A 23,833-nucleotide genomic window follows, 5' to 3' on the forward strand; every position below is an offset into this window, starting at 1 on the left:
TGATGTCACAAGAAGGGCGGTGATTTAAGACATATTTTGTTATGCACTGCCTGTGTCTGTGAGGACTTCACAGATATACGTAGGAACTGACCTCATTGCTTTTTATAAAAATGGCGGCAATAAAAAAAAATAAAAACACTAATGATTATGCAAATAAAAATTATGCACATTTCACACACAATGTCAATTCAAAGTACTTTACATTAAATGATAAAGAAAACAGAAGATAAAAAAAATTAAACCAATTAAGAACAAGAAATAAGAATAAAAAGTGAAAATGATTCAAACGAATAAAAAGGAAAAAGAATACAGAAATAAAATGATGCAGTGCAGTCAGTAAATGCAGCGCAGTGCTCAGTGAATAAATGCACAGCTATAAAGATGTGTTTTCAATCTGGACTTGTATGTGGCTACTGTTGGAGCACACCTGACCTCTTCTGGAAGCTGGGTCCAGCTGCTGGTGGCATAATAACTAAACGCTGTCTCACTTTGTTTTGAGTGAACCCTTGGAATTTCTAACTGACTTGACTGGATAAAAAAACATCTAATTCTTTCTATATTTTTGAGATGATAGTAGGCTGATTTAGTTATTGCTTTGATGTGACTACTAAAACTAAGGTCTGATTCCAAAATGAAACCAAGATTATTTGTCAGGTTATGTGTTCACCTTGGAAATTTCGCCTTTGTTGACAAATACAATGACCTCTGTCTTGTCGTTGTTTAACTGACGGAAGTTTCGGCACATCCAATTGTTAATTTCATCAATGCACTGGGACAGAGAGTCTATGTGGCTGTAGTCATTTGGAGATACGGCTAGGTAAATCTGGGTGTCCTCTGCATAGCTATGGTACGTAAATTGGTTCTTTTTCATAATTTGGCCTAGTGGGAGCATAATTATACTGATTGAACAGGATGGTGCAAAATTTTAACCTTGTGGGACTCCACACGTCATGGATGTCCACTCAGATTCATAGTTGCCTATGTTTACATACTAACCCCTCCCTTCTAGTTATGGCCTGAACCAGCTGTGGACTGTCCCAGAGAGCCCTACCCAGTGTTCTGTCTAGGAGAATGTTGTGGTGAACAGTGCCAATGGCAGCACTGAGATCTAGTAATACCAGAACTGATATTTTGCCTGAATCAGTATTTAGCCAAATATCATGAATATCTTTATAAGCGCTGTTTCTGTGCTGTGATGCAGTCGGAAGCAGATTGGAAATTGTCCATTCGAGTTTAAGAATGAAAACAACCTTTTCAATGATCTTGCCTATGAAAGGAAGATATGAGATTGGTCTGTAGTTGTTTAATATAGTTATCCAGATTGCTCTTTTTTTAGAAGGGGCTTGACAACTACAGTTTTCAGGGACTTAGGAAACGTGCCTGAAAGGAGTGAGGCATTGACTATTTCTAACAGATCTTTTTCCAGACAGTTAAACACATTTTTGAAAAATTATGTGGGGAGTGTGTCAAGACAGCAGGTCGACATTTTAAGATTTCTTCCAGGGTTTTGCCATCAAGTGCCTCAAAATTAGACATAGTGACTGGTAGGTGCTGTCTGACCTCAGCGCAACATGAGGACGAGATGATCACTATTCTAATATCATTGATCTTCTTCATGAAAAATGATGCAAACTCGTTGCATTTGCTGTCAGAGAGCATTTCACAGGGAACCTGTGTTGGGGTGTTAGTTAGTCTCTCTACAGTAGCAAAGAGAGTGTGGGTATTTTTTATATTGCTGTTTAATAATGATAACAATAGGAATAAACAATGTATATATATGGCAGAATATAGCTGTCAGAAAGTTGGGGACAGTTATCCCATTAACGTGCGATACCAGGATGGATTTCGCGGTTGCGCGCTGTCTCCGTGTTTATATCTGCATAGTCCGCTGAACGTGTTTAGATGAGCTGGATAATATGGAATAGCCTTTCTGTGAACCCCCACCCCAGTCCGGGCCCCCATCAGGCCTGGAACAAGTTCCAAGTCAACAACCCCCCCCTCACAATTTAGGCATTGTTACAGTAGTTGAAATATTACACAACACATCTGTCACAGTAATCATCAATCATAGAAACAGCTCAGTGGTTTTACAGCACCAAACAATGTCAGTATCAAGTAAATTGTAACATGTCAAATAACCAAGATGTTAATCTAAAACCAGTTTAACACACTTATCAACTTCATTATCAGGATTAATTTGGCATACGTGCGTTGTTTTGTGTTGCTAGTTACACTCAGACTGATGCCTGATGCATTCAAAGATATTTGGTTTGTGTACCAACTAACAGAAAGACATATTAAACCCCTGCTCTAATTTCAAAACATCTTTCAAATGTCTTGTATCAATCAAAAAGCTATTAAACTGCTGGCTCACGTCAGGCTTCCCGCATGCCACCTCACCCAGTGATGTTAAACTGAACAATTGTTGCTCAATGGCACTGTGATTGGAACCTGCCAGGGCTGTAGAAAGACAAACAGCAGCTGCAAGTGGTTTGGCACAGGACTCAATCCAAGCGTTCCTAAGCACACGCCATGTGTAGTATTTGCATCAGTCATTGCAAGGGCTAACAGGGTCAAGGCTGATGCCTATAATTGGTGCTACATGCTCCATATGTCTTTCTGAAGTATTTGGAATTTGTCCCCGTTGTGACATAGATGTTATTGTTCAGAGGTTGGTCTTTCATAACTCATGAGACTTGAAGGGATAGTTCACCCAAAAATGAAAATTCTGTCATCATTTACTCATCCTCATGTTGTTCCAAACCCCTATGACTTACTTTCTTCCATGAAACACAATAGGAGATGATAAGCAGGATGCTAGTCTCAGTGACCATTTAGTTTCATTGCATTGTTCCCATACAATAAAAGTGAATGGTGACCAGTGTAGGGTGTAATTTCATTACTCTAATCAAATTACTTTATTTAGTCAAAAAGTAGTGTAAGACATTATATTTTAAATTCTAGTAATCAGATTACAGTTACTGACTTTCAATTAAGTTAATTACTTTTAAGTACATTACTTTGGATACACATTTCTAAAATAGTATTATTTATGTAGAATTTAATGAATTATGTTCATGTTATTTGCATTTCTGGCAACTGAATTACCTAGGTCATTGTAAGGGAGAAACTTGGTGCTGAGTGCGAAAATGAACGAGTAGGAAATATGGACATTATTTTGAATTTGTTGAGCAAAAAACTATTTGTTGTAGAAAGTAAATTAAAAGAAAAGGTATTAGTAGTGTGATTGCTTTTTTGATGCAGTACTCTGTAAAGTAATCTGAATGAATATACATAGAAGTAATTAGTCATTTGTAGTGGATTACTTTTAAAGTTACTTACCCAACAATGATGGTCACCATGGACAGAGCTGCTTGGACATTCTGAGATTATTAGGTTTTTTTATTTCAGCAGAAACATCTGAGAAGCAGGAGACTTGAGCAAGAACCTCCATTGCTTTCCATTTAATCTCATGGCTTTCCATTTAGTCTTGTAGAAATTTTTGAGATATTAAAAATATCTCTGGACCCACTTTATATTAGGTGGCCTTAACTACTAAGTACTAAAACATTTGATACATTGTACTTATTATGTACATACATGTTGTTGCATTGTAATTACATTTAAAGTACCTGCATTTAATTACATTTGTAGTTACACAATTAACTTTACCCATACCACTAACACAACCCTTACCCCAAAACTTAACTCTAATCCCTTATCCTAACCCTAACCCTACCGTTACACCTAAACCTACCCATACCTCAACCTCAGTAGCAGCAAATGTGGATATTTTGCAGAACAACATGTAGTTACACAGTAAATACAGTCTTGTATGTATGTAATGTTAGTACATAGTAGTTAAGGCCACCTAATATAAAGTGTGACCAGATCTCCTTTTTTATCTTTGCTGCCTATGGGCACACACACACACACACACACGCACACACACACACAAAACCAGACATAAGGTCCTTTCCCACTGCAGGTACTAAAGCCCGTTCAGTCTACTTTTCCCAGGGACTAGTAGTTTTCGTCACTTCCGCACCTAAGGAATTAGAGTTCCTCAAATCTGTTTTAAGGGACATTTTTAGCTTCTGCTCCAGGGTAGAAACTTTTGGGGGCGTAGAGGGACTGTGGGCGGTACTGCAGCCTGTGATTGGTCAAACACATACAGTATGACGCACAAAGCTTTGAGAAACGCGAGGAGTCGGCAGTCATCATTTGTAAACAAACTTGTAGCTGCTAGCCTGCTACTCAGAGGATTGCACTAATTTTACAATTCCCTTAACATAAATAACATAAAACCAACAAAATATCCAAAGAGGATCAACAGTTTCACATGTGTGTGTGCGAGAGGTGAGCTGAGCTGCTGAGACACGGTTTGAATTAGGGATGGGCGATACCACTTATTTTCTTTTCGATCCGATACCAAGTACTTTTAGGCCAATATCGCCAATACCAATACCGATCCCTCTAATGAATTGAATTTTTACGAATTCTTTGGATAAAATTAGTAACTTAAATTATTACTTTTGTTTTATTTTATATATTTATGGGCCCAAACAGAAAATTATTAGGCTGCTTTGTTTACCCTTTAAAAATTAGTAAATATAAGCCACATATAAAACCACAAAATTAACCATAGATATTGTTATATGGTTACTATTACTAAAACCAAGTTACAATATGAATACTACAGTAATGCTGTAGTAAAACCATGGTTAATTGTATCAAAACCTTGGTTACTGCCAAAAAAAACAACAACAACAAAAAAAACATGGTTACTAGTCATTGTTAATACAATATTACTACAGTAAATCCATGGGTAGATTTCATGATGGTATCATTTATTAACGAGGATTTCAGATTATCAATGTTTTAACAACTCTGAATTTAAATAAGCCTGTAAAAATAGTCAAACAAGCCCATTATAATACGTCACGTCTAGATTTGTCATTACTTAGTGTGAATAACTCCAGAAGCTGTTTTTCTGTCATTACCTCAGGAAAGCACTACTCCCTCTTTGACGAGCGCTATGACTGAAAGTGTGAGCGATGTCTGTGACTGATGGTGTATTTCAGCATTTCTGCATGTCAAGATGAGCGGAAAAAAAATAGTTCCGGTGCCATGCAACAATTCGCTCATATAATTTTTTTTTCCACTTTGAAGCTTATGAGATGCATTAATACTCATGTAATTTAAATAATAAGATCACTAGTTTAAAAAAAAACAACCTTCAATATTTTTATGTGAGGATCGATATTCTTGATACCACATCAGTATCGGAAGTATCGATACTTTAGTATTGATCCGCCCATCCCTAGTTTGAATTTTAATCCCATCTGTACTGTTTGTACTGTGTAACTATAAATAAAATAAAGTGATTTCTGGATTACTACATCAAATTTTTCCTGAGATGACGGATATAAATAATAAGATGTTTATCGAGAGTGGGTAATTGAACTCTAATACGCGTACACTAACCCATCATGAAATCTAGTATACATGAGGGAAGTATTGCATGCTTGTTACCGCGTGGTTCACTTGCATCAGGATGTCTTTTTTAAGTAAATAAGTATTTCAGTACAGTAATTTATGCTGAGTTATAAAAGCCTTTATTGTAAAAGATTGTATTGATAAATAGGTTTGTAGTGCATTTTCAACATGTTGTCCACTAAGTTCATTGTGTGCTGCGTGGTTAATGAGCACTCAGCCGCCTCGTATCATCTCTCACTCCGGCTTTAGGGACACCGCACGCACGGCTCACGCACCCAGTGTAAACTGTATCCTGAAAACACTGGCTGCATCTGAAAACTGGAAAATGCTGCCTTCTGAGGCTGTATTGGGAGATAAGGTGCTTTTTAAACTGTTTTGAGACCAGTTTCCTTAAGAGTTCCATTCATCCAAAAACGCTGTCGTTTAAACCATTAACTGATCATTCAGCAAGGCAGCTGCTTCGATCCTGGCGTCCTCTGTCTGTGTTGTTGATTTTGTTGTTGTTGTTGCTATTAAATTGCGCTTGCAAACAATGGTTGATACTAGATGACGTCACTATGGGGGTTACATTTGTGAGTGTGAATGCAGGAGAGCAAAAGTCTTCTCGGGTGTCCCGTTCCTCTTAAGGGTTCTCATCTAGAAAGTTACCAAGGGAAAAGTACCAGGACTATAGATGGGAAAGGGCCTACAGTACTATAAGGACACTCAAACACAGTTGAAATGTTCCTCACTGTTTAAACGATTAAACTGAACACCCTTATTTAAATATCCAAACATTTGTTGTGACACATGCATTAAAGCTTACAAAGTCTTTCATGTGAGAGGGGATATAAATAGAGCATTTGTGTTGGCTTGAAGTGCTGCTTCTCCTCTCTTTTTGGCACATTGCGATCAGACTGTAGCAGGCCCAGAACAACTCCTTCAGTCCTGAGTCATGCCTTTTCCTGCTCACCCCGGCCAGATTTACAGACCTCAGTTGTACACTGTGAATGCTTCCCAGGGAACAGGAACAACAAATAGGCCATACTAGTCACACCATTCCCCATCACCCCTCCCCTATACTTGCCATCTTAACACTACAGTATAAAGCCAGAAGTTTGGGACTTGGGCTAGTCGTTTGCTAGTGGAGAAAGAGATTGGAAAGGCAGGAATAGAAGACCACACCTTTTATCGAATCCAGTTAAGAAATGGCATTAGTTCGGATTAGAGTTGGGGAGACAATCATGAAGACCCAAACCCAGGTAAAGATTCAATTAATATCGATTTTCATCCAATTTAGCAACTTGTTAGTCGTTATTTAGCAACTTAAATTTTTAAACGACACAGTAGCTTCAGAACTCTCTTTTTAAGTGTGATGATGTGTAATTCATGTTGTAGAACAAAACGTTAAAGTCTCCTCAAGTAATGTTAATCACAAACCATATTTACTTGCATATATATATATATATATATATATATATATATATATATATATATATATTTATATACATATATAAACTCTTTTCTAAAGACCCATTGGAACATCTAAAGGGTACCCATGGCTCGAAAATACAAATTATTTCTGGAGCAAATACTAATTATTAATTATACTAATTAATGCATATTTGACCCTATGAAAACATCACATTCAAGAAGTGCTGTAACTACCCATTGCCAATTTTTAGAATAGTGATTGATCAATATGGATTTTTCCATAATTATTAAATTCATAATTATTTTTATTTTTTTTGGTTTCCTCTAAACTTAAACATTTGGTCACATCTTTGCATACAAGGACACCCCAATAAAACTTCAGGAGACCCTGAAGCGACAAAGAGACATTCTGGCATTCCGAATGAAAAAACTGTCATCAAAACAATCTGACTTTAATGTAAGTTGGCAAACTCCCACAAATGTCTATAGATACAATAAATGCAATGCTTTGAATGCTACAGAAAAAGTTCATTATGCACTAATAAAATGGCACATGACTTTGTTGTATAATGTTGCATGTAGAGTACTCTTTGCTCATTCCACACAGAGCAAAACTGCAAAACTTAAAGAGAAGATTATGAAGAAATATGATGACATGAAAAGGGTTTTGGATGAAGACTTGCGAATTACACTGTGCCAACTGGACACTGAGGCAGAGGCCATGGAGAGAGCTGTTGAGGACAACATTGAGAAGAGCTACCACCTCACCCAGGAAATTGACCAACAGTTGGCTGAACTGTCTGCAAAGCTGGAGAAGGATAAACAACAGAGTCAAGAAAAGGTGCAACCAAAAAGTTAGAATGAGCAATTCATGAGCTGCCACCATTGTGTATATATACACACTCACCTGAGCACTTTATTAGGAACACTATGGTCCTAATAAAGTGCCAGACATGGTCTTCTGCTGTTGTAGCCCATCCGCCTCAAGGTTGGACGTGTTGTGCATTCTGAGATGCTATTCTGCTCATTACCGTATCCTTTCTGTCAGCTCGAACCAGTCTGGTCATTCTCCATTGACCTCTCTCATCCACAGAACTGCCGTTCACTGGATGTTTTTTGTTTTTGGCACCACTCGGAGGAAACTTTAGAGACTGTTGTGCGTGAAAATTTCAGGAGATCTGCAGTTACAGAAATACTCAAACCAGCCTGTCTGGCACCAAGAATTAGGCCACGGTCTATCAAATTTTTTCCACATTCTGTTGGTTGATGTGAACATGAACTAAAGCTCCTGAACCATATCTGCATGATTTTAAGCATTGCACTGCTGCAACACGATTGGCTGATTAGATAATCACAGGAATATGTAGGTGTACAGCTGTACCTTGCTCAGTGAGTTTATATATATATTTATGTGGAAGTGTTGTGCAAATATCTTGTATAGGTCACTTCATTATCCATGATTTCTCTCTCTCTTTCCTTTTCTTACAGATGTCAGAGATGAAGGTAAGGTAAGTCGTGTTGCTGTTGGGGGGGGGGGGTCTTATTCAGTATTGGCGGACATTCTAGAATTAGGCTACTTCTTGCTTGGTGTATGGCATGAGCCTTTTTTGTCCACATCTGCTTCCTTGTCCGTAGGATAATGGAGACACTGAAGAAGACAGATCCAGAGTTATTACAGATGGATGAGTTTAAGAACAAGCAGCTACTCAGTTTAACCATCAACCTGTTGCTGTTCATTCGCTCACAGGTTCCTGTCACCAAGAAACTTTTTCAAAGCTGTGAGCATCTTCACATTATTATGACTATTGTCCCATTGTGTTTAAGAGATTAGGTTGGAAACAACCATGCAGAACACCCTAGCAACCACCTAGCAATGTCCTAGCACCCTCACAGAATACCCTATTAACCTAACCTAAAAAGCTAGAAAACAGCTGGAACACCTTAGCAACTGCCTAGCAACCAGCCAGAACACCCCAGCAACTACTTAACAATGCCTTAGGTGTAAAATGTAATACAATAAAATCAATTGTTTTAGAGCACTTGTGCCAAAATATTAAATATGATCATATACTTGTTGTTTTCAATTATGGTTTGGTTTTAAATAACATTTCTATCTAGCAGTGTCCTAATAAACACCCAGAACACCTTAGCAACAATCCAGAACACTCTAGTGACCAGTCAGAACACATTAGCAACAACCTAACAACCACATAAAACACCCTTGAAACCGCCTAGCAATGCCACAGCAACCAGCCAGAACTCACTAGCATCCTACTAGCAATACTCAAGCAACTAGCTACAAAGACTGCCCCTTAAAGGGGTCATGAAATGCTATTTTTTATATAAAATTTTATTATTTTCCCTGAGGTCCACTGATAATATTATAAAATATTTTTTTATTTTTTTTTTTTTTTTTTTTTGCACCAAAACTGTCAGAATTTAGTAATATGTGATCATTTTCCACCCTGTTTTGGCCCTCAATCTGAAATACTCGGTTTTGACCTAAGCGCTTCCTTAAAACTTCAATGTAAACAGCCACTGTTATGATTGGCTAGCATCGTGCAGCCCCTTGAAATCAGCCATATTTAAAACTCTGTCGGAAGAAAATGAACAAGCCCCTCAACATCAGAAAACTAAATTTCAGGGTTTACACATAATGCACATCCAACATATTGCATCCAAATACATTAAACTGTTCATCTCAAGCACAGCTTTTAACACTCAGCACCATAAACTATCAAACTGTCATGATGACATTTTAAATATTCATGAATAAAATGGTTTACTTACGTTTTTGATCGGGTCCAAGTGTTTTTAACTGCTCCATTCTTCAATAACAGTTCCTTTGCAAAAATTAAATCGTATTATGACTGGTTCACAAGCAATCTTTGCTGACATGAGCCAAACAAAAAAAAATAAAAATAAATAAAACGCACACACATAATCCAAAGCACAGAGGTGGAAACACACTGAAACGTCCATCTAGCTGTTTACATACAACAACAATTAAAAATAGTGCAGATGTGCGAAAGAATGAATCTACGACGTGTTTGTGCTCAAAACAACAAGAGGCAGCAGCTGAAAAAAAGAGAATGGCATCTCCTTTTCAGAGTTGTAACTTGACACCGCATCTTTTAAAAGCGAAGAGATACATGACAGCAGCCAAAGAGTGTGTGTAGTTCATGTTCATACACAAAATAATTCAAAATTGTCCAGATGGGTCCCCTTTGGTGTTCAGGAATAGTTAGCCACACAAGGCCTGCTCTCTCGAACTGAGTGCCAGTGGGAGGGACTAAGGGAGCAGTGATGCATGTTGTGGGATGAGCAAATAGAAATTAGCAATGTCTCATGGCATCATGAACAGACAGATTTCAAAATGAGATGTTTCAGCAGGATGGTAACTATAAATGCTCTTTTTAGATTGGGGAGGAAGTTTTGAGTTCTGAAATTTACAGTATGTTTTTAAAGTACAGTTACCTCTTATATGTCTAAATATCAAGGAAAATATGGTTCACTATTTCATGACCCTTTTAACAACCACCCTCATCCCTTCAAACAGCCAAAGCATTCAAACTATGCAAACTAAACTATTTATATAACTTAACATTTTAAAGTGACCTTCATACTGTTGTAAGCTTCCAAGCAAGCCAATGTTAAAAGCTTGTCTTAACAAACTTTCCTTTTCACATAAAACTTTCTAATTAGATTATGTTTTTGATACTTTCCTTCCCTCAGACGCCCAAGAAGTTGTTCTGGATCCTGACTCAGCTCACCCAAAGCTTATTATATCCCCGGCAGGCGACTCAGTCACTTATACCAACACCTGGCAGGAAGTTCCAGAAAATCCCTCTCGCTTCGACACCACCCTGAACGTGATTAGCCGAACGTTCTTCCAGAATGTTCGCAACTACTGGGAGGTGCAGGTCACTGGCAAGACATACTGGGAGCTAGGGCTCACATACCCCAACATCCCCAGGAAGGGGCGAGAGGACAACTGCTGGCTGGGCCGGTGCCCAACGTCCTGGTGCATTGAGTATTTTAATGGCGATTACACAGCCTGGCACAATGGCGTTCCCCATGAGCTCACCCATGTATCTGGAAGAACCTTTGAGCGCATTGGCATCTTCTCCAGCTCAGAAGGAGGTTTCGTTTGTTTCTTGGGGGCTGACACCATGATACCCTTATATAGCTTTTATGCAGGAACCTTCACAGATTCACTATACCAAGCTGTCTGTCCTGGTCATGACAACCAGGGTACAAATGACAAACCACTATTGATTTGTGATGCTTCGAAGTCCACCCCAATATTGTGATGGACAACCAATAAGAACAAAAGTCAAAGTCAGGATTAAACTTAGTTTAGTTTACATATATAGCTGTTCAGCCGTGACGTCAATTTATAGACGAACCGGAAGCCTAATTTACCATGGGTTCCCTCTGGATTTACCTATGGGTTTATATAGCAGGGTTTTTCAACTTATGAGTAAAAAAGGTTTGTGGTAAACATTACTTAACGGTACATGGATGTTTTGTTCTACAACATATATTACTTCATACCTCAAACATACATTTTTAAGCCGCTGTATTAAAAAAAGAAAAGAAAGAAATGCAATTCAATACGGCTTCAAAATTCATGTTTGAGGTATGAATGTGTGTAACGTATGTTGTAGAACAAAACGTCCATGTATCGTTAAATACAAACATTTTGTTTTACTCATAAGTTGAAAAACCCCTTTATAAAAACCCATAGGAAATCCAGAGTGAACTCATGGCGAAATCTCTTTAGGGTTTTTGGACTACAACCTGAACAGCTCTATTGACTCATGTTTTAGGCACTTATTTCAATAAATTATTTGTTTAAACAGTGCATACTGTAAAGTGGATTTTACTGTATTTCTGTTTTGAGGACTCCAGTGGGAAGTATGAATGTATATGTTTACTAAACTTTTTTCATGTATAACTGACAAAAATTACAAAGAGTTCAATAAAGTAGTTTAATACAACACAATAAGTCTTACAGATGCATTCATTTGATGTGAAGTAATTTAAACAAAATTCAGCCCCACTTTGTACAATATAATGCTACTACAATACAAAAAAATTTGCACGGCATTTGTGCCAAAAATATCATATATTATCATATTTTTTTCATTTAAATAATTTGTAATGATTTCAATAAACATTTATATTATCACTGTAAAGCATTTAAAATAATTTACAATAAAATATAAAATTGTGTTTGCCCCCCTTCAATTCCATTTCAAAACAAGTGGAGCAAACACTTCCTTTTATATAGTCGGAGCACTTCACTAATAATCCATGCAGAGGAGAGAGCCTTATCGGTGCACTTAGTTGGTGCACAGGCTGGAAGATTCAGTGCGTGATTTGGATGAATAGTATATACAGTATATAAATGAGGTTGAAAAATACAAAAAGAACTGTAAGGAAAAAAAAAGTGTTCAACGAAACCCAACACAACCGGCTCACAAACACAGCCAACACATCAGAGCCTTTCATTAAAGCAATAGTTCACTTAAAAAATGAAAATTCTGTATTTACTCATCCTCAAGTTGCTCCAAACCGGTATGCTGTTATTTTTCATGGAACACAAAAGGACAAATTTTAAAGAATTTTTAAGCAGCTCATTTTAACTACAACTAGAGAGATGCAGTGTAATTTATTTATTTTTTTCTGTGAATTATTACCTAAATTCCAGTCTGTTCCACACAAAAGGCTATAGTATTGCTTCAGAAGATCCGAAATATAGTGCACAAGTCATATAGAATACTTTTATTTCTTTAATGGTGTTTTTGGTCCTTTTTGGAGCTTGACAGCCATGGTCACTATGTAGTATAGATAACGGCTGCATGAAGACTCTTGAACATTTTTCCTTTTGTGTTACATACAAAAAAATAACAACACACAAGGTGTCAAATAATTATAGAATTTTCATATTTGGGTGAACTATTTCTTTAAAGTTGAAACAGCAGATCTGGTCAGCTGGGACAGATGATAAATGGTTAAACTGGTCACCAGTGGTACTATAGCTGCCTATGAATTCAATACAAAACATCAGACAACTTTAAAGCTACACTGTGCTTAAAATTACACATTGAATACAGGGGGTAATTTTTTTCGGTGAACACAAACTAACTAGTGAGGGATGAATGAATAGCCTCTAAAACAGGCAGGTGTCAGCATTACTTCAGTATTTGCCACTCCGTTTCCATTCAATCCCTTTCTTTGACCCCCTTTAAAGAGCATTCTGGACTAGGAACCAAGCCAAACCAAACTGAAATCCTACAAATAGCCATTTAGGCTTAGAATTGTAAAGCTGAAAATGCAATACAAAAGATACTTTGACTGTTATAATTATTAATATAAAAAGGCTGGTGGAATTAACATGTAATAAGTGGTGACAGAAAAATGTGAAATAACCATTCAGTACCTTTGCTAGCCAAACTTAAGGACTTATGGAAATTAAAAAAAGAATCATAGACTGCATGGCTGAAGCTATGATGAAAAGCAATTAAAAACTACCATTGCTTTTGGTGGCATAGTAAGTAAAACAGAAAAATAAAGTTTACTGTAGTGATAAGGTTCAGTCATTTCTATGGATTTTCAAAGAGTATTAATGACAGATGAGATACTGACAAACAGATAAAACATAATAGATAAGCCCCACTCCATTTTTCAGCTGTTTTTAACAGCTACAAAAATGAATCTTTGAAACGCTGATCAAGGCAGGAACTTAATATTAGTAGATTGATATTCCAAAAGAGCAGACGCCTTTGAGCCATATAAAGCCACTGGCGTTTTATTGAGAAAGTTGGCAGCAAACTTTCAAAGTTGGCAAAGCAACATGGATATTTTACACTGCCAGTTGACAAAGATCAGATCATATGTGACATCACCATTCCCTGGAATAAAACAAGGAAGTTTTGGAACCACCAAAACTTGAACATGAAGTAGCACCGAGAAAAACTTTTCCGGTGTCCGTATGCCCAGCATATAAAACGTAAAAAATTGCTTTCACACACACACAACAACACTTCCAGCTGGGTTTAGGTCATCCCTGAATTTTGTGACCGATTGGTCAAGTGAAGTCAGTCAGTGAGTCAGTCAGTGGTCAGTCCCTCACTGCTTGCTATCCAGATATGTGCACCGTTTGACAATTTCTTGCTTAAAATGACTGTAACAAATATTTTGATCAAGTATTAGATTGAGGTTTCCCTCTGTATGGCGATTAATGACAAAAAATTATAACAATTTGGCTAATATTTAGTGAAAAAAGATCACAAATTATAAGTGTGCTACTGTTTAAGAAATAGTTCACTCAGAAATGAAAATTCTGTTACTATTTACTCAACCTAATGTCACTCTAAACATGTGACTTTCTTTCTTCCGATTACTTTTGCTGTGCTTCTATTGTCCTTTTTCAAGATTGGGAGACCAGAATTACTATTCATTATATGGCAAATAAACCCTGAGATGACTTTTTAAAAATTCCCCTTTTGTGTTCCACGGAAGAAAGACATACAGGTTTGGAGCGACATTAAGGTGAGTATATGATGACAGAATTTTCATTTTTTGGGTGAACTATTTCTTTAAATCCTTGGCAAGAAAATCTGTGTTCTGAAAAAAGGCAGATGGAGCAAAGCATGTGAAATGGACTATTCAAATCAGTTGAAGTAGAGCTCTTTAGTCAACATCGAGACCACACAGGGTATTTGTTTCTTCTCGCTAAAACGGGGGTCCTCTGACCAGGACTCGAAGCTGGTGGCCACCATGTAGTTGACCCGTGTGAGGATCTGTATGATCTCAAGTTGTTTGCCAAACTCATTGAGAACATTACAGAGGGCCTGGACAAACCAGGACCCTCTGCCCGGATTCCTCCAGGAGTAATAACCTGTGAGAGCAAACATGTAAAATTGTTACAATACTGTAAAGTCATATCGCTAAGATGACATCTTTGTTATAAAACAGATAATTCCGATACTAAACTCTGATTGGAGGAGCTGCGTTTGAAGACGTTGAAAAATTACTATAAACCCACACCTGTGACAGGGTTCCCAGACTTCAAAGTTCAAATCAGACATCGCTATGGCTTGCAAGCAAGTTTTACATCATATCTAGCATAAAACAATTTCAGAGAGGAAAACGAAAATGTATATTCAATATAGAAATTTCTTATATTTTTTAAAGATACTACCTATTTCCATTCATTTCTAGATTCCCTGACACGTCTAGGTTTTCCATGACCATGGTAACCTTGCTTTAAGAGCACATTCTGACACGTAATGAACTATAATGAATTATAATACTTGGTGGAAGAATTGTTTAGTCTGATTATCAATATTTTTCCTGGTAAATTTAACTGTTTATTGAACTTTGTGTCTTTTATCATATTGCTGCCGCTTTATAAAAGCAATAAGTCCACTTCATGTTATGTCTACAAACACCCTTTACCCATGGTAAAATCATTGTAAAGCACAGCCTCTCGTGGCTTTTTGCTTTAATACACCATCATAGAGCAGTAAAAAAGAGTAAGGCAAAGATTACAGAAATCTCTGGAACAAAACTTCCTTAATGCCTCATTGCCGTAATTAATCCCACAGAAGCAGAAGTTACCGAGAAAATAGTATTGAAGAGTCTACATTACCTGGAACAGTAGAGTATGCAAACAAGAAATCTGCCTCTACTGGAATCTTGTGTCTTGGATTGGCATCTGTCTCTATCGTGTCATTGGGCGGTCCTGAGTCTGTCTGTATGCCATCATCAAACTCTGAACCTCGACAAGCCTGCCAGCAAAAAACACGTGACCATGTCAACATCCATTTGAAGTGTACCTCATAAGCATACGACCTCCACAGCGAATGTAATAGCATTAAAAACGATAGACACCGTTGTGTGTAGGTGCTCCTGTCTTTCCTCCTTTTCCTCCTCCTCCTCCTTCTATAATCCTCCTGTGGCCCTGCTCCTCTTACCTGGATGAAAAAGAGCTTGGGCTTTCCCACAAGGCTCTTGCACATGTCTCCTCTGAAGAGTGAGGTCATGCTCTTGATGGGCATGGCTCCATCCGTGCCGTAAATCATGCCCTCCTCGCCGTGGCTCAACAGGATGCAGGCGAAGCAGGAGCTGTCGCTGTGGTCCTCTTCTGAGACTAACAGACATGTATAAAAGACAAGAGGGGAAATAGAGAAAAGTTTCAGAGCCTCAAGTAAATAAGTACTGTAAAGTATGTAATAAACTTCAGTTGTCTTAAGTTCTATGAACAGAGAAACTGTTGAAACGTTCCAAAATGAACACGCAAACAAGTGCCAAATGGGTAAAAATTGGCTTTGGTGAGTAAACAGCTAAAAAATTATATTGTTGTGAAGACAAAAAAATATATTTTTAAATAAAAATCAGGCAAAAAAGATATTTCTCAATTCAGTCGCCATTGGCAGGTTAATTTTGGACTCTGACTGAAGGTTTGCAAACAGCAGGGGGTGCAAAAGTACAGCAGACCCTCTAAAATACACAGAAGTCCTTTGGGCTTCTAAACTGTAGAGGGCAGCAGAGAGACTTAAAGTTAGAACTAGTGATATGAATGTTAATGTTTGACCAACTGAATAAATTAAGTTGACACACCAATAAAATGACAAAACTTTGCTTCAAGACATTTCTGTTTCCAAGAGGAAACACAAAAGGAAATTGTCTAACCCTAATCTATCAAATACACACAGAAAAACAATCAAAACAACAAATGTCATGATGCAATCTTTTAATAACCACATCCTGCAAATGGTCCATGACATGGTTTTAGATTTTTTCCAACTGATATACTGGTACTTTCAGTATCAACAGCCCCTAGCAGATTACTGTAAGACTTATTTGCATAAATCCATGAAATATTTTAATGCTGCGGGTAAAGATAAATAATTTTGTCACTCACTCTCTTTAAGAAGCCGTTCCATATTCTTACAGGTCTGGTCATTGTAGATGAAAACTTCAAAGCCCAAGTTTTTAAAGCATTTAAACAGCTCTCCTGCATCACGATCTGTGCCATTGCGTACGTTCATCCCTTAAACACAGAGCATGAAGCACGCAGCATTAGCCAAACTGAACATTTAAAATCAGTGTTATTAAAATTTGTTAACATTGCAAATTTTTTTCACAGTTTAACACAACGACTTAGGACTTACTGTAAGTCAAATGATTTTTCCTTGCTGAATGTGAACATTATCCAAATAACTGCAAAATATTACACGCAGCGAGCTATTTAAAATATAGCTTGAGCAAATAAATATTGGTTCTGCAATATGGTAGACATATCTCAGGGAAAAATTTTAGTGCTCAAAGTTTACTCTTTTATAGCTTAGGAAGCTTTATGAGTTTTAAATTAGATTTGATTTACTGTAAGTAGGCTATCAACGTTGTCTCAGTTGTTTCTTCTAAAATTGATTAGGATAAATAAAAATATAATTAAATGAAACACTTGTTGACATATAGTAAGATATAAGTCTAGAGCTATAAAATTAAAGGAATATTCAAGGTTCAATACAAGTTTAGTTCAATCGACAGTAAAAAAATAATTTTGACTTGTCCCTCCTTTTATTTAAAAAAAAGCAAAAATCTGGGTTACAGTGAGGCACTTATAATGGAAGTGAATGGGGCCAATCCATAAACATTAAAATACTCACCGTTTCAAAAATATAGCCTCAAGACATAAACAATATGCGTGTTAACATGATTTTAGTGTGATAAAATCGTTTACTAACCTTTTCTGTGTGAAGTTATAGCCAATTTTATAACTTCATTGCCATAATGATGTAGTCAACAAACCCCAAAACACTAAAAATGACTGTAAAATTGACAATTTAAACAACTTTACAGCTCAAATAAAAATAAGTTTTAACAGCAGAATTAATGTTAGTGCTTTTATTAAATTTCTGCCTTTAAACCCTCAAAAATGGTCCCCATTCACTTGCATTGTAAGTGCCTCACTATAACCTCGATTCTTGCTCTTTTTTTTTTTTTTTTAAAGAAAAGGAGGGATGAATCAAAATTAATTTTTGTGGTAATTAACATTATGCCACTATAGCTGTTGATTGAGCTTAACTTGTATTGAACCCGGAATAGTCCTTTAATGTGGATAGTATTGCTGAGATCATTGTTTCATTTGATGAGAAATGTTCCAGTTTGAGACATTGATGAGATCTCTTCTAAAATTAAGACATGTGAGATTACTGGGATCTTTTTCTCAGAAAGCAATATACTACTTTTTACCCTCCAATTAATGTCATTGCTGTCTAGGAAAAGCAACTGAGATATTAAAGCGATCTCGCTTCTGATTTTTCTTTCATATAGGAATGAAAAAGACTCACCTGTCTTTTCATCAAAGTTCTTGTTGTTGATGATGATGCACTTGCCCACACGCTGGTGGCTCATCTTATACTGGAATGTTGGTGAAACAATCCTGTAATGGCTTTCAGAAGATTGCTTTTTTTCCTGCACCTTGCCATCCTTCTTACTGAGAGACAGAGATGGACAGTCTAATATATGATGACTTTATGACAGAAATGATCTATGATCCCACATTCATCATATACTATCAACAAGTACACAATATGCAATAAGCAAAATAATGGAAAAAGTTATACTGGGTCTTCTAAGAGACATTCTAACAGAGTGAACATAAGTTTACGGACAATAAAAACTCAAGCAAAACACAACCGTACTTGTGAGAAAAAATTATTAAATCCCCTGATCAATCATAATATTTGTTGTTCTAAACCTACATACTGTCCCGAAGAGATAATATTCCACATGCCTGAAGGAAAACTTCTCACAGACGTCTCATTTCGTCATTGTCAAATTTCCAAAGGATCTGTCCAGATTGGTAGGCCATAGTGGCCAATGGATGTACAATATGTGCCTGTTTTCCAGAAGAGCTTAGTCATCACGTTACTCAACCATAACAATGGGTTCCTGCCTTTACAGACTCTCTCTCAAACACACTGTTCCATAGATGTCCCATGTGATCTGGGGCAGCAAGCTAACAGAGCCCCCCCTTTACTAGACACTAGCTTCCCTCCCTACCTCATATCCCATCTGAGCGCTCTCCTACCTGGCCTCTTCATTAAATGGTACGCCACTCTGCATTGAAACGTGTTGCTCCTCTTTCTAACTCTGCTGAATTTGTTCCAAATTTTGGCTTTTTGGGTGGATTTTTTCCTTCTCGTGTGACGTGGTGTGTGCTAGGATCCTGGCATGCTCTATACTCTATAAAGAGTGAAGTGGTGGCTCCGCTGGGCAGGGGCGGTACACGCTACCTGAGTCAGCACCCACGCCACCCCTAGGGCTTTCGAAAGGCCTATTCAAACCCCTCGACTAGGGTCATACAGTACATTAGCAGACCTCTACTGACAAACATACAATTAAGCACAGGTGTAAGTTGCACACTAGCCCAGTTTGGCAGAGCAAGGGTGCTCAAAAGTGAAAATAAACAGGTGACCAATCTCAGTAATGCTTCACAATAGTGATGTTTTTATTTGCAGAGTCAAACTGGTCAAGAATAATTCTAATATAATAACAAAAATATAATTTTTGAATGATGCTTTCATTATGATGAGCTATAAAGAAAGACATTAAGAGCATCTCAAAACATACACACTACTGTTAAGCAGAACAGTGAATTATCGGTAGTACACATTTACTAGCACTGATTTTGCAGAGGCTTTCATTTGAATATAGTCATAAATGAAAACACCCATTCCTAGCCCCAAATAAATAAGCATATCCAAATGTTTATTATGTAAGTTTGTTCTGGCTTGCTACAGTTTGTTGATTGACCATGTCATATACGAAGCGGACTGTGGCGCCATCTAGTGTACGACAGATCTGAAGACTAAGCTTGGGTAGTTGATGTGAAATATGATTGTGAAGCTGACCTGTGGCATGCTATACTCTAGCTTAAACAACTTTAAACAGCGTTTGGCTTATTCTTTTATCATTATTTTGCATGCAACTTACATGACTTTATATTAAAGGAATATTCCGGGTTCAATACAAGTTAAATTCAATCGACAGCATTTGTGGCACAATGTTGATTACCACAAAAATTACTTTAACTCGTCCCTACTTGTCTTTAAAAAAAAAAAAAAAAAAAGGCCAAAATCGAGGTTACAGTGAGACACTTACAATGGAAGTGAATGGGGCCAATTTTTGGAGGGTTCACAGGCAGAACTGTGAAGCTTATAATTTTATAAAAGCACTTACATTAATTCTTCTGTTAAAACGTGTATTATTTGAGCGGTAAAATTGTTTAAATCATCATTTTTACTGTCATTTAAGGGTTTTAGGTTTGACGTTGTCATGGCAACGAAGTTGTAAAATTGGCTATAACTTTACACAGAAATGTTCAGTAAGTGATTTTATCACACTGAAATCATGTTCACGCATATTGTTTATGTCTTGTGGCTATACTTTTGAAACAGTGAGTATTTTAACATTTACAGACTGGCTCCATTCACTTCCATTGTAAGTGCCTCACTGTAACCCAGATTTGTGTTTTTTTTTTTTTTAAAGAAAAGGAGGGACAAGTCAAAATTAATTTTTGTGGTAATCAATATTATGCTACAAATGCTGTCGATTGAGATTAACTTGTATTGAACACAGAATATTCTGTTAATTGAGAGACTATTTGTTATTGTATTTTTTATTATTTGTTATTTTAGTTATGTATGTATTATATATTTAGTATACCTGTATATTATAGATGGAAGATGTATATATGTATTATAGAGTCTCACCTGCCAAAAAGGATAAATCTCCCTTTCCGGTCAGGTTTTGCATCTGTCACATCTCCTTCTGCATATTTCTCTTGGTCCTCCTCTGTCACCTCACTCTCAGCGACCAGAGTTTCCTTATCAGTTCTGAAGACAAGAATGAAAGCTATTACTTAACTCAGCCTATGCAAATTCCTGAAGCTAAAAGAAACCTAATTCAGGAGGTTACCCTTCATATTCAGATGATCAGGTTATATGTGGCTAAATAAACCCAGTCAGATTGATTGCTAGGTGGGCTGGCTGAGAGTTTGGTGGGATGACCTGATCAGTAACGCAAGGTCACTTTGGAGGAAATAAATCTGAGTAACAGTAATGCTGCTTGACAGGGGGGAACCACATCCTTTTGCAGGTTATAATAATAATGAACTTGACATGTTGTCACACTCTTACCCTTACTAAAATGCACCCTGGTAACCATAGTTTCCGCTACAATACCATAGTTAGTTCTTACAACAATACAACAGTGGTTACTTCATTTTGTTTCCCACTTACTGAAAGATTCTGAAAGGCTCCTACACTCTTTGAAGGAGATCCATATTAATTTATTAGGATTTTACAAAAGTAACAATAAATAGTATTTTAGAGGAAACTATGGTAGTTTCCGTGGTAAATTTGTGTAAGGGGCTGTCCTAAAATCCTTTTTAAACAGAGTGCTTGTCTTTTGTACATTTGTTATTACTCAAACGTGTAAATGACCTAAAACCCCTCACTGCAACCACAACTTTTGCTTTCACTTTGTGTAATGCCATTTTAACTGATTATTTATTTATTCATTAAACTCTTTATTTATTGTTTGGCTCAAGGGGAAATGAAACACCTGTGTTTTTCTATATTTAGCTTAATCTAAAGGTAACTGTTAAACTAAAGCCTTACACAGAGTTTTAGGAAATCACAAAGGTTCACCGCTTCCTCTTTTAACACCCACAGACAAGCCGATTGCAATGTTAAATATAACCTACAGTTACATTAGCATTAGCAATTATTGATTCTAGTAGCCTATATTATTACAGAACATATGTAACATGTTTTAAAAGTTAAATGGACTAAATGGAGGCGTCTGAAGCTCACGTTTATTTGCTGACATAATTTTTTTTTCACATTTGAAAATGTTCATTACCCGTTTAAACCTGTTTACAACCCTAGATACTTATTACATAAATAAATGTTTTTTATTTGAAAAATACAGTAAAGTTGATTTCGTAAACGCTCCATTGCGTGATGTTTACCACTACAACATAACATCTGATACAGTTAGTAGCTAATGAAAGATTATAAAGTTTAGCGTAGGTAGATGTTTTCATAACATTACTGTATCTTTACAGTCAAAACTTACATTTCGTTCATATCAGCCTATGTTCTGTGAGAGATGGTCTTCCAAGTTACAGCTCTGGATCCTTACACTGAAAACGAAACTACTTCCAAACTGAGTTTCCGATTGTGCTGCTTTCTTTAAAGAAACAGGGCCACTCAGGAGGAGGTAAAAAAACAACCTGTTTACACACTTCCTGTTTATATTTTATATACAATAGAACACGTTAAATCAGTCAGAAATAATTACATAATACTGTTCCTGTTTTTTATTTTATTTTATTTTATTTTTTTGATTATATATATATATATATATATATATATATATATATATATATATATATATATATATATTATAGTTTAAATAATTATTATCTATTTTAAAATGTATTAGGCTAAATAATAATAATAATAATAATAATAATAATAATAATAATTTGTATTATTATTATTATAACTGTTTCATAATTCAGGCATTATTATTTTCATTATTAACGTGTTATAATATGTAAAATATACATAGAATAATTATTATATTTGTACTATGATTATACAGTATATTAATACAATCATATACAACAGAATAGTTCTGAAACTGAAACGTGAATAATCAGTCAGAAATAAATAAATAATGCTGTTCCTGGTAAACTTTTATTTTTTTTATTTTTTATTTTCAGATTTTATAGATATACATTTTTAAATCTAGTTTAAATATTTATTATCTATTTTAAAATAAAATCTAAATAATAATAATAATAATAATAATAATAATAATAATAATTATTATTATTATTATTATTATTATTAAAATAACTGTATTATAATACAGACATTTTATTATCATTATTATTATGTAATAATATGTATAATATACATACAAAAATTATAATAATTATACTATGATTATACAGTATATAATAAAATAATTATAATATTGTATAATTGCGATATTAATAAACAATTTCATATTTTTGTAAAAAAAAAAAAAAAGTATGCTGTATTCTGTATATTTTCAAGGATAACTTTATTACAAATTTCTTAATTTTAATAAGTAATCAACAAACATCATTGGATACTTCTTAAACTTCGGGTCATTTCATGTCCCAGGAGTTGATTTTCATCAAAGTGAACAGTTCTAGTTCTTTTCTTATATGAGGGTCTCATTAAAGCTGAATCAGAAAATTTTTACCAGGCCATCATCATTTATTTTTTGGTACTTTTCAAATGCCTTATATAAATAGATTTTATTGTTTAAACCTTGTCTCAGTTCCAGACTTTCAATATTAAACTATGAGAATGCATTATAAAAATAACAATTGTTACATATCTAAATCTATGATAATCTAAAAAAAGAGTGAAATAAACATAAACCATTTCAATATTTATTGTGTAAAAATTATTTTTCTAATGATTATTATTATTATTATTATTATTTAATTACGACTGACCCACAGTTGTGGTGACATTTCCACCACACTAAAACATTTTGGCCTTATTTATTGTCTTTTCTAAAGTTTGTCTGCTTGTTAATTGAGTCATCAAAAGTGTCAGTGAAGAGCTTGCTTAAGATAAAATATGAGACAAGTGATGTTTGAAGAAAACAAAGAAAGTTCAAGGTACTGTAAATATCGCAGTTTTTATTGGCCATTATTTTAAATCAAGCAGTAATTTTGCCAAATTACACAACAAGTGTGAAAATACAATTTCTTTATTTATAAAATTAAATATTATAAGGTTGAAAATAGGTGAAAGAGTAAGTAAGGATGTAATGCATTTCATTA

General features: G+C 35.7%; 2 protein-coding genes across 2 annotated transcripts; one reads left to right on the forward strand and one right to left on the reverse strand.

Annotated features, from left to right (window-relative positions):
• Positions 1 to 6,497: 6,497 nt before the first annotated feature.
• LOC127422963 (probable E3 ubiquitin-protein ligase TRIML1) lies at positions 6,498 to 11,736 on the forward strand. The gene is made up of 6 exons (XM_051666889.1): positions 6,498 to 6,740; positions 7,274 to 7,369; positions 7,520 to 7,753; positions 8,401 to 8,420; positions 8,548 to 8,690; positions 10,648 to 11,736. Exons 1-6 carry the CDS (start codon positions 6,687 to 6,689, stop codon positions 11,223 to 11,225), a joined length of 1,125 nt encoding a protein of 374 aa, XP_051522849.1. The 5' UTR covers positions 6,498 to 6,686; the 3' UTR covers positions 11,226 to 11,736.
• Positions 11,737 to 11,935: 199 nt separating this feature from the next.
• Positions 11,936 to 22,218, reverse strand: casp7 (caspase 7, apoptosis-related cysteine peptidase). Its single transcript, XM_051666890.1, has 7 exons — positions 22,078 to 22,218; positions 20,709 to 20,831; positions 18,282 to 18,427; positions 16,850 to 16,978; positions 15,900 to 16,075; positions 15,575 to 15,713; positions 11,936 to 14,821 (listed from the first exon to the last, which is right to left on the reverse strand). Exons 1-7 carry the CDS (start codon positions 22,086 to 22,088, stop codon positions 14,595 to 14,597), a joined length of 951 nt encoding a protein of 316 aa, XP_051522850.1. The 5' UTR covers positions 22,089 to 22,218; the 3' UTR covers positions 11,936 to 14,594.
• Between the last annotated feature and the right edge of the window lie 1,615 nt (positions 22,219 to 23,833).

Source organism: Myxocyprinus asiaticus, chromosome 32 (assembly GCF_019703515.2).
Source record: "Myxocyprinus asiaticus isolate MX2 ecotype Aquarium Trade chromosome 32, UBuf_Myxa_2, whole genome shotgun sequence".
Lineage (NCBI taxonomy): Eukaryota > Metazoa > Chordata > Actinopteri > Cypriniformes > Catostomidae > Myxocyprinus > Myxocyprinus asiaticus.